General features: G+C 36.3%; 1 protein-coding gene across 1 annotated transcript in view; it reads right to left on the bottom strand.

The window, feature by feature from the left end:
* Positions 1-3,090: 3,090 nt before the first annotated feature.
* The window catches only part of LOC114391609 (pre-mRNA-processing ATP-dependent RNA helicase prp5), a 31,987-nt gene continuing 20,444 nt past the window's right edge, over positions 3,091-14,633 (bottom strand). The window contains exons 5-7 of the mRNA XM_028352596.1: positions 10,737-10,991; positions 10,077-10,237; positions 3,091-3,709 (exon numbers count right to left, since the gene is read on the bottom strand). Of these exons, the coding sequence (XP_028208397.1) occupies positions 3,412-3,709; positions 10,077-10,237; positions 10,737-10,991 (714 nt within the window). The 3' untranslated portion in view covers positions 3,091-3,411. The remainder of the gene's footprint in view (positions 3,710-10,076; positions 10,238-10,736; positions 10,992-14,633) is intronic.

Here is a 14,633-nt window from a genome sequence, read left to right as displayed (position 1 = left end):
TGATGTGTTTCTTGCCGCCATATCATTCATGTCTACCTTTTTCTTTTTGCAGTTGAAAAATACGAGTAGTAAGCATGGGATTGATGAGTGATTCTGGGTTTTGTTTTTATGTTCCTGGTGTTGGAAGTTTTAAGTTCTGTTTTGTTTTTTTGGCAAATTTCCTCAATTTTTGTGTGGATTATGGTTTTATTCTATTTTTTTTTTCTTTTTTCCTTTTAATCTCTTTGCAGGAAATCGTGCCACTTGATGAAGTTTTTCAGACTCTGAGGTGTGATTCAAATGGACTCACAATAGAATCTACAGAAAGGTATTCAGTTTCTTTAATAATGTTTTAACTGTGCATGTCTGTTTTTGGAATGAAAAATGAAAACCTGAAACAAGAACACAAACTGGAACCCGCAAAACACCACCATAGCAAACCTTACAACACTTCCTATGTGATCCTTTGCATGTACTAAAAAAAATAGTTACATAATAAGAAAAATAATTCCCAAATTATGTTGCATCAATTATTTTTAAAACATTTAAGAAAAAATTTAATTTATTTATTTATACTATTTGTTTACCATCTTAAAAAAAAACAAACTTTCTCTTTTTTTGAAAAAGAGACTGATTCTATAGAAAAGTATTTAAAATAATATATTATTTTCTTAAAAATTTGATTGATACCTAATTCTCATTGTTACAATCCCCCCCCCCCCCCCTTCATTCTATATTCATGTATTATTTGTGTCTGATAATTTTTTTAATTTCATATATTTTTTATTTTTTTTTTTGGAATTCAAATTTCATGCAGTTGTGGCTTTATTGATAGATTCTATTTTATTATGTTTTTTCTCCTACTTGATCAAGTGTGATGATGTAATATTATTTTTAGAAGTTTTTATTAGCATTTCAGAGTCAGAGATGTGGAACCCTGTGTCTTGATCAAGTGTTATTGATGAGCTGCATGCATAGTTACTAAGATGGTGGAAGAAGAATTTCTCAAGTAGCAATCTGTTCATAGCTCTTGCTTGATGAAAACAGAAAATTATATTAATTAAAACAACATTCTTTTTTTGTGTTTTAATGTTTATTTTTCTAAGATTCTGCATTTTTTTTATTCTCACTTTGGGTATATCAATTTTTAGGCTTTCACATTCTGGCAAGGATAGGATTCTTGCTTCAATATTCACAAAATTGAAGTTATTGTATCTCTTCCATCAACCAATGATTGGAAACTATTTGTTTTTTGTTATTCTTATATGACAAATAAGTCATTGATTCTTACTCAATTTTTTCTTCTCGAGATTATGCATTTTTTTATTCTCACTTTTGTAAAATAAACAACCTATTCTTCGCTTATAGTAATAGCATATTATATTATTGGTTGGTGAAATGAGTGAGTTGTATAATGTAGACCCATAATTAAAAGAGACAAAAATTGATATAAATCAAGAGAAGTTGTTGAATCAAATGACAAAAAGATAAAGCGCAGGGAATTGAGAGAAACTAACGGAGTCCCAATGATTGCAGCGTTTATCGTATCATTAAGGTTAATATATAATACTTTAATTGTTATTATTAATTTATTAACATGTAATCAATTAATATTTATTTAATTTATTCAATGTTGATGCTAATAGTAATAGTAAACATATTATTCCAATTGAATTTTTTTAATTACTTTAATTGTTATCCAATCAAATCATCTTAACATACAATGATTCAGCATCAAGAAATTATGACTTTCATTACATTTATTAACATATAATAATTGATTACTATATATAATAATTCATTAAATATTAATATAAACGTAATTAATTGTTGAATCATTGTATCATATTTCAACGATCAAGTTTCTTTTTGTGTGCTTTGTTTTATTATTATTATTATTATTATTATTATATTCTCCTATAGTTTCTTATTTTTTCTCTAATCAGAAAATAAAAAAATAGGGAAGAAAATAAATTGATGCTTTATTGGGTGGATGTACAACTAAAAAACATGAGGTTCTTGAAATTCCTGAACGTGTATATGACTTACTATATTTGAAGAAATATTGAGTGGACAAGCTTCATCTGATGTATTAGTAGATAATTTTTAATTTGCTTATTAATCATTATAGAATAAAATATGGTATATGTTTTTGCGGGACAATTTTAGATTTATTATCTTTTTTTTCTAAGCAGATGTGATCGACTACACTAGACATTAGCATTGGTGACAAATATATTGTTCAACCTTCGTACCATATTATTATTATTATTATTATTATTATTATTATTATTATTACTCTCTCTTTTCGTTAATCTTTTCTTTCTCCAACTTTCATCCATCTTTTGTTTTTGTTATTTTGATATTTTAATTTTGTTTTTGTAAATAAATAATCACGGTTATTGTTCCCAACAAGTGTGTTGCATCTTTGGCGGGCACAATAAAACAAGAGAATCACAATATCAAATGAGTGAGTTTGCTTTAAAGATCGGAATGTGTCGTGTGTTGGATTTTCTGTTTTTGATAGAGTTTTCTTCTGATCTTCATTCTATTTTTTACAATTTTGATTACAGTTCTTTTACTTTTTTTGTGGTAGTAGCAACGGCAGTGCTCAAGGTGATGGTGTTTTACCCATGCAAGGGTTGCAACAATAAAATTCACATAACAATGTAGAAGAATAAAGTCCCAAAGTGCATCCTTTTTTTAAGGAACCCAAAGCCTACATGATGATGATAATAATAATAATAATATATGAATGTTAGTCTTTTTACTTTTTTTACAGTACCTTTTTTTTAATTCTTTTATAAAAAATCATTTAGTGAAATAACCGGATTACCGACAAATTAATTATTAAAAGTATGCAAGTGGTATATAATGGTGAAACCCATTTAAAAACTCGAAGTGAAAAAGTTGCTGGAATTATGATGATGCCCTAAATGCATGGATGCCAAGTTGGTACACAATACAGTGGGACAAGATGCTTTCAAAAAAAAAACTTAAATTCAGTTTTAAGATATTAGCACTGTTTCCTAATTATAATTAAAATTTCACTTTAAAAATTAATGCTAATCTTAAAACACTTACTAATAAGTTACTAAAATAAAATCTTAATTTTAATAAAAGATAGTATCTAAAGAATTAAATGTTTGTTTCTATGCTGCTACAAAAGCAACAAAATGATGTTGCGACAAAGAAGCTCATTCGATTACAGTAAAATACAGTCTTGAAACAGAAGCAGAGATAATATTGCAAAAAATTTCTTAATGGGATTCTTAACGTGAAGGTTTCCAAATTCCAAGCATAGGAAACCTACAATCCCTACCACTCAGCTCCCAGCCCAAATTCCAAAGTAAAAGGAATTGATCTTTTGATATCATGAGCCGCAGAGACGGAATGAACATAAAAAAATTGATGACTAAGCACCTTCAACATTCAATCTTCCAACATGTTCGATGTATGATTCAGATCCTGAAGGGTCTGAGGCACTTCCTGACCGCATTGTTCAAGAACCGCAATCAACGGTGCAGCAAGTTCTGTATCTCTTTTTGTTAAGAAACTGTGCAATACACCATTGACACTTGTGCGAGCCATCTTTGTCAAAATATGCACGTAAGTGTCAATTGAGGGTACAAAACTAGGTAGGACTACCACATCATACGTCCCTATATCCGTAGTAGAGATTTGCACCAAATCAATCAAAGAAACCGCTGCTCTGCGGTCTGAATCCACCCTGTAAAACAAAACAGTAAGCTCCTATTGAACATTCAACAAAAAGATAATTAGTTGGAAACTTTACAATCAGCTAGCCCTGCCTCCTACCAAATCCAACAAATCAGTTATGAAAAAACAATACTCCCTCTGGTCCTTTTCATAAGGAACCAAATTAGAGGTTTTGCTTGGTTTGTATAAGAACCAATTTGAAATGCCTCTAGTATTATTATTATTTTTTTAACAGAAAAATGCTTAATTATGAGTCACTTCTCTTAGTTCAACAAATAATAGGTGGAATGCATTAATATTTTAAGCTCTATGGAAGTCTATCTTTCCCTTGTATGAAGAGCAGTTTGAGAACCCTAATTTGCCTCTTGACATACATAGCCCATAAAAATTAAAGTAATAAATATATTATTGGTGAGAGAATTAAAAGAATTCAAAAAAGAACAAGAGTCTGTTTCTGTTGAATATCTTGCTTAAATATCTTGCTTTACTTGATGTATGACTGATGTAATATTTTGCTTATCTGAGAAGTTAGCAGAGATAGGCCTGAGAGTAGGCTGTCTCTATCTTCCATCTTTTCTCTATATATTTTGTAATCTTATCAAGTTATGAATAAGCTTAGTGAGAGACATTTTTTTCTCACTCAAATTTCAAGCTTCAACTTGGCATCAGAGCTGAATTTATACACGCCGCCGTCCGCTGCCATCGGCCACCATGCCGCCACCGTCATCGCCATTTTTCCGGTGACAAGCAGGATTTGGTGCGCCTCGAGAAGCACAACCCAACCCCACAAGTCGCATGACCAACAGGTCACCCACGCGTCACCACACACCCTCACCGTCCGTCACCCACATCGGCGCGTGGTCGCCACACGCTGTCTTCTTAGCGCCGGAATCCGGCCAGACCAACGCCAGTCGTCTCGTCGGCGCGTCCTGAGGCCATTCCAGCCTTCAGTCTTTGGTTTCGACACTCAGAACGTGTCGACCTTGCTCATCTCTCCGTTTACTCTTAGGATTTTGTGTTCTTGAGTAGAAATGGCTTCGTCTGGTCAAGTTCTCTCCTTCTCCGGAACTCCAATCATCACAACAACTAAACTCAACTGGAAAAATTATTTATCTTAGTCTGCTTCAATGGAGCTGTGGTTTCTCGGCCAAGGTCACCATTACCACTTGGAGAAAGGTGCTGAGGAGGTTCCAATCGATAAAAGACCTGAATGGCAGAAGCTGGATTATCAGCTTTGTGCAGTTTTATGACAATCAGTTTTGCCAGACGTTTTGAAGATCCTTAGATCATTCAAAACATTTTGTTCTTTCTAGAAGAAGGCCCAAGAAATCTTTGTCAATGATATTCAGAGTTTGTTTGATGCAACCATGAAGGTTACAGCCCTCAAACAAACCAGCCATGGCATGATTGCTCATATAGGAAAAGCTCGGGCTGCAGTAGAAGAGTTGAAGAGGTTTCTGGTGGCTGATTCGTTAGAGGAAGTGAATAGAAAACTAGATAAGTTCTACATAGTCCTTATCCTGAGGAGTCTACATTCAGACTTTGACCATGTGCGAGATCAGGTTCTTGCTGGAGATCAAGTCCCATCAATGGACTCTCTCATCACTAGACTGCTTCGTGTGCCACATATGTTGAAAGATGAAAACCTAGCTGATGCGGTGGAAACATCGGCTATGGTTGCACCTCGTGGGAGAGGGGGAGGCCGTAACAGTAGAGGAGGTCGTGGTGGAAGAGGTGAAAGTCCTCATTGCACCTATTGGAAGAGGATGGGCTACACTCAAGAAAACTGTTACTCACTACATGGCTCTCCTGAAAAAGTAGCACAGGTGTCTAAGTCAGAAAAACCGGAGTCCGGATTCTCTAATGAAAAGTATCAGGAGTATTTGAGGCTCAAGTCCGAGAAGTCCAGCAATCAAGCATCATCCTCATCAGCACCATGTTTTTCAACAGCTTGTGTTTCTCAATTCATTGGAAGTCCTAGTCCTTGGATACTTGACTCAAATGCCTCTGATCATATCTCTGGTAACAAGTCCTCCTTCTCATCCATTTCTTTTTCAAAAGTTCCTCACCTTGTTACTGTAGCTAATGGTTCCAAAGTTACATCCCAAGGAAGTGGTCAAGTTTCATTATCTCCTTCATTGCAATCAAATTATGTTTTATTTGTTCCTCAGTGTCCATATAATCTAATCTCTTTAAGTCAGTTGACTCGCTCATTAAATTGTTTAGTAACCTTTGCCGCTGATTCTTTTGTTATTCAGGAACATGAGACGGGTCGACTAATTGGAAAAGGACGTGAATCACAAGGATTTTATTATTTAGAATCCAGCTTTCCTGTGTCTTGTTTTGCATCCTCAAAACCCAAGCTTTTGCAGGATCGTCTGGGCCATCCAAGTCTACCAAAGTTGAAAATGATGATCCCTAGTCTCAAGAATCTTAGAGTCTAAGATTGAGTCTTGTCAACTAGGAAAACATGGTAGATCATCTTTTTCTCAAACTGTACAAAGATGTGACTCAGCTTTCTCTATCATTCACTCTGATATTTGGGAACCAAGTCGTGTTGCATCTTTTGGTTTTCGATATTTTGTAACCTTCATTGATGAATTTTCCAGATGTACTTGGATTTACTTAATGAAAGACAGATCTGAACTTTTATCTATACTCATATCATTCTTTAAGGAAATTGAGAATCAATTTGACAAATCAATTAAGATTTTCAGAAGTGATAATGCTAAAGAGTATTTCTCTCATGATCTCTCTTCCTTTTTATCTTCAAAAGGTATTCTACATCAGTCCACATGTCCTCATACACCTCAACAAAATGGTATAGCAGAGAGGAAGAATCGTCATCTTCTTGAAACTGCACGCTCCCTAATGTTAAACTCCAATGTTCCTACCCATCATTGGGGAGATGCAGTGCTTACTGCTTGTTACTTAATTAACAGGATGCCTTCTTCTTCTCTTGACAACCAAGTTCGTCATTCAATTATTTTTTCTCATGATCCATTGTTTCATATTTCTCCCAAAGTGTTTGGTTGTACTTGTTTTGTCCATAATCTTTCTCCTGATTTGGACAAACTTTCTGCTAGGTCAGTCAAGTGTGTCTTCTTGGGTTATTCTCGTCTTCAAAAGGGTTACAAGTGCTATTCTCCAACCACCAGACAATACTATATGTTTGTAGATGTAACCTTCTTTGAAGACACACCCTTCTTTTCATCTTCCATGGATCATCCCTCTTCTCTCCAGGAAGTTCTTCCAATTCCTTCTTTTTGTCCTACAGGTAATTCAGACCAAAATGTCAGAGTTATCCCATCTTCTCCACCAAATTCACTTGAAGTTGCTCCTCCACCTCTTATGACATATCAACACAGGACAAGACAAGTTGGATCTATCGTACCTGAAGTCTCTTCTCGTGATCCACATCCTTCTTCAACCAGTCCTCAACTCATGGGTCATTCCTCTCCTTCCACTTCTTCTCCTCATTCTGACTCAGACTGGCCCATTGCCATCAGGAAAGGTACTTGTTCTACTCGTAATCCCCATCCTATTTATAATTTCTTAAGTTATCACCGTTTGTCTCCTTCATATACTTCCTTTGTTTTCTCATTATCATCACTTACTATCCCTTCCATTGTCCGTGAGGCACTTGATCATCCTGGCTGGCGACAGGCTATGATTGATGAAATGTAGGCTCTTGAAAATAATGGTACATGGGAACTTGTTCCCCTTCCTCCTGGCAAGACAACTGTGGGTTGTAGATGGGTCTATACTGTTAAAGTTGGGCCCAATGGTGCATTTGATCGACTTAAGGCTCGCTTGGTAGCTAAAGGCTACACACAAATATATGGTCTTTATTATTGTGATACTTTTTCTCCTGTAGCCAAAATCACTATTGTTCGCCTGTTTGTTGCTATGGCTGCCATGCGCCACTGGCCTCTCCATCAACTTGATATTAAGAATGTCTTCCTCCATGGTGATCTTGAAGAGGATATTTATATGGAACAACCTCCTGGGTTTGTTGCTCAGGGGGAGTCTGGTCTTGTGTGTAAGCTTCACTGGTCTCTCTATGGTTTGAAGCAATCTCCTCGAGCCTGGTTTGGTAAATTTAGTCATGTTATTAGCTTTTTGGACTGAAACGAAGTGAAGCTGATCATTCTGTATTTTACTGTCATACATCCCCTGGAAAGTGTGTTTATCTAATGGTTTATGTTGATGATATAGTGATTACAGGGAATGAAACTACTAAGATTGTCCAGCTAAAGGAGCACCTATTCAGTCATTTCCAGACCAAAGATTTAGGGCATTCGAAGTATTTTCTTGGTATTGAGGTGGCTCAATCTAGAGATGGTGTCATGATCTCTCAAAAGAAGTATGCTTTGGATATTCTGGAGAAAACAGACGTGCAAAATTGTAGACCTGTTGATAGTCCTATGGACCCAAACCTGAAGCTCATGGCAGATCAGAGTGAAGTTTATCCTGATTCTAAGAGGTATAGGAGACTTGTAGGAAAGCTCATTAATCTCACCATTACAAGACCTGATATTTTCTTTGCTGTTGGAGTAGTTAGTCAATTCATGCAGAATCCTCATGTCGATCATTGGAATGCTGTCATGCGTATTCTTAGATATGTTAAGAGAGCTCCTGGGAAAGGATTGTTATATGATGACAAGGGTAATACTCAACTATCAGGATATTGTGATGCAGATTGGACTGACTGTCCCATGGATAGGAGAGCCACATCAAATTATTATGTCTTCATTAGAGGGAATATTATTTCTTGAAAAAGCAAGAAGCAAACGGTTGTTGCTCGATCCAGTGCAGAAGCTGAATATCGATCTATGGCTATGGTTACATGTGAGCTTATGTGGGTTAAGCAACTTCTCCAAGAGTTGAGATTTTGTGAAATTGGACAAATGAAGTTATATTGTGATAATCAGGCTGCTCTTCACATTGCTTCAAATCTTGTTTTTCATGAGAGAACTAAACACATAGAGATTGATTGTCATTTCATTCGGGAGAAACTATTGTCCAAGGAGATTGTCATTGAGTTCATTAGTTCCAATGATCAACCAGCAGATATTTTGACTAAGTCCCTAAGAGGACCTAGGATTCAGTCTATATGTTCCAAGCTTGGTGCATATGATTTATATGCTCCAGCTTGAGGGGGAGTGTTGAATATCTTGCTTTACTTGATGTATGACTGATGTAATATCTTGCTTATCTGAGAAATTAGCAGAGATATGCCTGAGAGTAGGCTGTCTCTCTCTTCCATCTTTTCTCTATATATTTTGTAATCTTACCAAGTTATGAATAAGCTTAGTGAGAGACATTTTTTCCTCACTCAAATTTCAAGCTTCAACTGTTTCATTAATGTTGGGAGTAATTTTTGGAAAAATACATAACTTTAGGACAAATTTAATGTTACTATATTAACTAATTTCCTTGTGAATCAGTTAATTGGGTCTTCTAAAAAGGACCAGAGTAAATATTACTGGGAATCATGTATAAAAGAGAGTGAATATTATGTATTCAGCAAATGCGAGCTCAGTTTGAAACAAAAGAGGGAAAGCCTCTGGAAAACACGGAAACAGTAGCATTTTAGATTGGAGAGAAGAAACAAAAGAAAGATATCCAGAGACTGCAATAAGCAATCTCCACCCATGCCAATGCCCACCCACTTTCCACCAAAACTTTTCTTCCTCTTCTCACAACTTCCTACACCCTCCCTATAAACATTCAGCTCTCTCCCAACCAGGACCCTCTGCATTCACACACTGCCAGCTGTCTGTTCTCAGTGTTCTGTAATGCTCAGGGTCCACTAGTCAACTTGGGCTCACTAGTGAATATTATTTGTTGCTTCTTCCCTCACAACCCTACCCCAACCCTTATTTCACCAAGGGTTGATTTTACAAACAGAAGTCCTTTCATATACATCCAGGCATTCAGCAAGAATCTTTGGTTCTTAATAAGATCCTAATTGAATGCATGGACCATTGTTAACAATTAGAAGAAATCCAGTTTGCCTCTAGAAACAGAAACAACAGCTTTACTGGTGCACAAAACAAAATCAACCATGGCTTAACATTCTTAATTGGACCAAGCATAATGGTGATTTTTGGATTTGAAAACTGTAAAATAGGTTGGAACATTCGATCACAGAAAGTTACTAGAAACTAAGATGAGCCAACCAAAGCTGGACCTAATTGGAGGTTTCTTAAAATCATAATAACAGATGATAGCTGCAATAGTCACTGAGAATACATTTCTATTTTCAGTACAGTAGATTTCCTGTAACTTACTACAATGTTCTCTTGGATATGTTAGATATCAAAATAAAAAATTTCAAACCAACATATGTAAAACCAAATTTGATGCTTTACCTATCATTAATATTTGCTGCATCAGAATCAAGTGAAACGGAATAACCCTTGGATTTGAGAGTCTTGACCAATTTATGGCACTTGACATCTTTGCTTAAAATATATAGCATGTTTGAATTCTGTGTACTGTTGCTCTGAAATTGATCCAGGGCTTCGATGCTCTGCAAGAATTAATAATCTCATTAGAGCTTTTAAACTTAAGTATCTAAACAAATGAATAACTAGATGCAAGCATTATCCAGAGCTGAATAATATGCACTTAGGCTTTTGAAGATATAAACATTGGTTTGTGAAAGATGAAACAAAGATTGTAAATGTTCTGGAAATAAAGTTATTGAGAAAATTCAAACATAGAAGTAGAACAATAAACACATACCAATTGAAATCCTAAACTTGATGCACAGATCAACAAAATATTTAATGCAATTGTAGCCTCATAGAAAGGGAAAAATATATCTAGTTGAGGTCAAATAATTTGAGCCTATGGAGACCTTGCAAATATATGTAAGTTGTTATATTAAATTTCCTTTGTTGAAAAGTCCCAGGTAATCTACATATCACACTATCAAGCAAAATTGGTAAACCTTTTTTTACCTAAGTGCTAATTACGATACAAATTTATGAAATAGAATTCATGCCACGCAGACCAATAAACTTTACCATAACAACTTTATCTTCTTCTGACGTACACACTTCAACAGATTGGATAATGTACGAACTTAGGCTGTTAATTGAATTATTGAGAGAGACTCTACAAATTGATCCTGTCAGAAGATATCGAACCATTGGGATCGACATGTGGCTGACACAATCATTGAAAATCACAACACGGGGATTGCCAGAAATACAATTCTTGATGGATTTTACTGTATCAGCGTGGCCAGCACTACAGATAGTATTAAGCCCATCAATAACCTATTAACATCAAAAGAATCGTCAACCCATGATAAATGGAATAAATTATAATAAGAGACGATTAGAACTCAGTTATGTATAATACATGGAATACTTTATTTGTAGAAACCCATATGCCAGCAGATACAGTAATTTTCATATATAAAAAGATGCTCATAATTTTTCACTCAATTTCAAAACATATGACTTTTACTTAAAATAATAACGAATAAGCACAAATGTGAATCTTAGGATCAATAACAGAAATAACATGGCAAAAGTGGAACATAACTTGAGTAAAATCAACTAAGTTTCTACCACCCAAATATAGCAATGTTGAAGATAAAAAATCAGTTGATTCCACGGAAATGTTATCCCCCCAAATCCTTTCCCTTCCCTACAACTAAACAATGATCGAGTCATTCCTCAATTTACTTAACTATATATAGTCAGAAAGTTCAAGCAGATGCTGAAAAAGAAACACAAAATAATATTTCGAAGCTAGATGTCAGAAAAACTATTTATGGCATGGATCTCATGCGCCAGCAATCTCTCAGTGCATGGCACACCTTTTCCGACAAACCCTCTTCCGGCGACCCTCCCGTCATGACCCTCCACTTATGGTGGCCTTGTTTGAGCACTGTTTGGCACCGCTTGGCTACTGTTTGACCACATTTGGTTGTTTTGACTGCTATTTGGCACTTTTCTCATGGCTACCGCATCCGCCTTGAGTTCCGCTGTGACTTTTACCACTGTTCCGCTGATCCTGTGCAAAAAACTCATCAGGACAGCCAGCTATAGCACTTGGGCCGCTGTTGTTTAGTTTGGTTCCGAGGCCAAGGCCGTGCCGATCACTTGACGAAAAAATTGACAAATGTTCCAACCAACAACCAAGCTCGTTGGAAGCAAATTGACACCTCTTTATGTAGTGTCTTGTGGTTCTCTCTTGCCCCTAACCTCCAACCATGGTACTAGGCTTTGACAAACTGTTAATATGTGTGGACCAAGTCCAAGAAAGTTTATTCCTACAATGTCCATCACTTCTACTGTGTACTCACCAGCCTAATGAACATTAAGTTGGAGAACATGGACATGCAGACATCCTAGGTAAGCTGGATCGTTTAATTGTGGAATATTCCACTTTTATGTCCTTTACTACTGACACGGAGACATTTTACAAACAACATGGACAGTTGATGAGATACTGATGCGGAGACGTTTAATTGCTTTGAAAACTTCCCCTCACCCTAGGCCTTACAAACTACAATGGTTGAGTGAGAATAGGGAGCTAATTGTAGATAGACAAGTTTTGATATGCTTCTCCATTGGAAAGTATGTTGATGAGATACTGTTTGATGTAGTCCCTATGGAGGCTAGCCATTTCTTACTTGGAAGGCCTTGATAGTATGATAGGTATGTTGTCCATAATGATGTCACAAACAAATTTCCATTTGTACATAAAGGAAAAAAGGTGACCCTCACACCTTTGTCTCCAAGTGAGGTTTGTGAGGATCAAATAAAAATGAGAGTGAAAAGAGAACAAGAGAGAAAAGAAGAGAAAAACAAAATTGATGAAAAGAGAAAGCATGAAAGGAGAGAAAAGAAAGAAAAGAGTGGAGATAAAAAAAAAAGCGAAACTGTAAAAAAAGATGAAAATCAAGAAGAGAGAAAAATACAGAGCTTGTTCATGAGAGAAAAAGAGGTGAAGAGAGTGATGCTAGCTAGGCAACCTATGTATTTACTAATGTTTCATGATTATGGTTTGTCTTCTGTTGCTAGTTCTTTGCCTAAGGTGTGGAAGAATTATTGAAGGAGTTTGGGGATGTCTTCCCCAAAGACACCCCTCATGGGTTACCTCCTTTGAGAGAGATAGAGCACCAAATTGATCTCATCCCAGGAGCGTCCTTACCAAATAAGTCAACATATAGAAGCAATTTAGAAGAGACAAAAGAGATCCAAAGGCATGTGGAGAGCTTGATGGAAAAAGGATGGGTGAAAGAAAGCTTGAGCCCATGTGCTATACCCATCATCTTGGTGCCAAAGAAGGATGAAACTTGGAGAATGTGCATGGATTGTAGAGTCATCAACAACATCACTGTAAGGTATAGACATCTTATCCCTAAACTTGATGACATGTTAGATGAGTTGCATGGTTCTAGTTATTTCTCCAAAATTGATTTGAAAAATGGATACTGTCAAAATCCCACTATATATTTTATTTCCTTTTATAGATAGGATTTAAATCCCATAATTATAAGATTTGATTAGCTGCATATTTTGTATTGGAAAAAACTCAAGTCCCACATTGGCTAAAGATAAAGTCACTTAAGAGTATATAAGTGAAGGGCAACTCTCACCCCTCGCACTAGCTTTTGGGATTGAGTTAGGCTTAAATTTACATTCAAAGAATCTTAAGATGGTATCAGAGCATATCCCTTATTATTCAAAATGGAGATTTAGGTGCAAATTCAGAATCCGAAATCCAGCACAATCAAGAGGTAGTTCATATCTGGAGCAAGGCTAAACAAGTGGAGGTTTCAGGTGTGGAGGAGCAGAAAATAATCATTGAAAAAATTAAGCAGATGGAAGAAAGGGACAGGACAGAAGCGGAAAGGCGGGGAGATAGCATAAGGAGTCAATAAATATAGTTTCATACAATGTTAGGGGTTTGGGGAGGGGTGTAAAATGGGCAGCAATTAGAAGATTGAGAAAGATGGAGGCTGCGGATATGTCTTGTCTTCAAGAAACAAAGAAAGAAATGATTGACAATGCTATGTGTCAGGCGTTATGGGGGGATGTAGAGGTTTCATGGGAGATTCAGCCTGCTACTAACACAGCAGGTGGTATATTGTGCGTAGTGTGAAAAATTATTTAAGCTTCAGAGGAAAGTTATTGGAAATGGTTTTATTCTCTTGGTGAGGGAATGGATCAGAGAAGCACAGCAGGTCAACATAGTTACCATCTAATCACCATGTGACATCCATAATAAGAGACTTCTCTGGGATACCGTAAAGCAGCTAAAAGAAGCAGTGTCAAGGGGGCTTTGGTGCATCTTGGGCAACTTTAATTCCATCAGGGACCTTGATGAAAGATTTGGCAGTTGCCAAAGGGTATTTGCAAATAGCAACATCAATGAATTTAATGAATGGATAGATGATATGGAGGTTCTTGAGGTACCATGACTGGGTAGAAAGTTCACTTGGTACAAACCAAATGATGCTTCAAGGAGCAGGTTGGACAAGTTTCTGGTATCCCCAGAGTGACTTGGAAGATGGCCTGCAAGCTTCCAAACTACTCTTACCAGAAATTTCTCAGATCATTGTCCAATTCTACTTCGATCTAAGGCTATTGATTGGGGTCCTAAACCTTTTAGGGTTTTGGACTGTTGGCTATCAGACAATTCCTTCAAGGAACTCGTTCATCAATGTTGGACATCTCATCAGCAATCAGGTTAGGGAGGATTTGTGCTCAAAGATAAATTTAAGAGATTAAAACAAAGGATGAAGAGTTGAAACAAGGAACAGTATGGTGATACCTTCAAAAAGGTCAAAAAGATTGAGTCTGAACTAAATAAACTAGAGGAAGACACAATTCAGAGGCAGCTATCTTTACAAGAAGGCATGAAGAGGAGACAATTACAGGAAGCCCTATGGGTAGCGGCCC

Source organism: Glycine soja, chromosome 2 (genome assembly GCF_004193775.1).
Source record: "Glycine soja cultivar W05 chromosome 2, ASM419377v2, whole genome shotgun sequence".
NCBI lineage: Eukaryota > Viridiplantae > Streptophyta > Magnoliopsida > Fabales > Fabaceae > Glycine > Glycine soja.
This window is presented reverse-complemented; position numbering and strand designations above follow the sequence as displayed.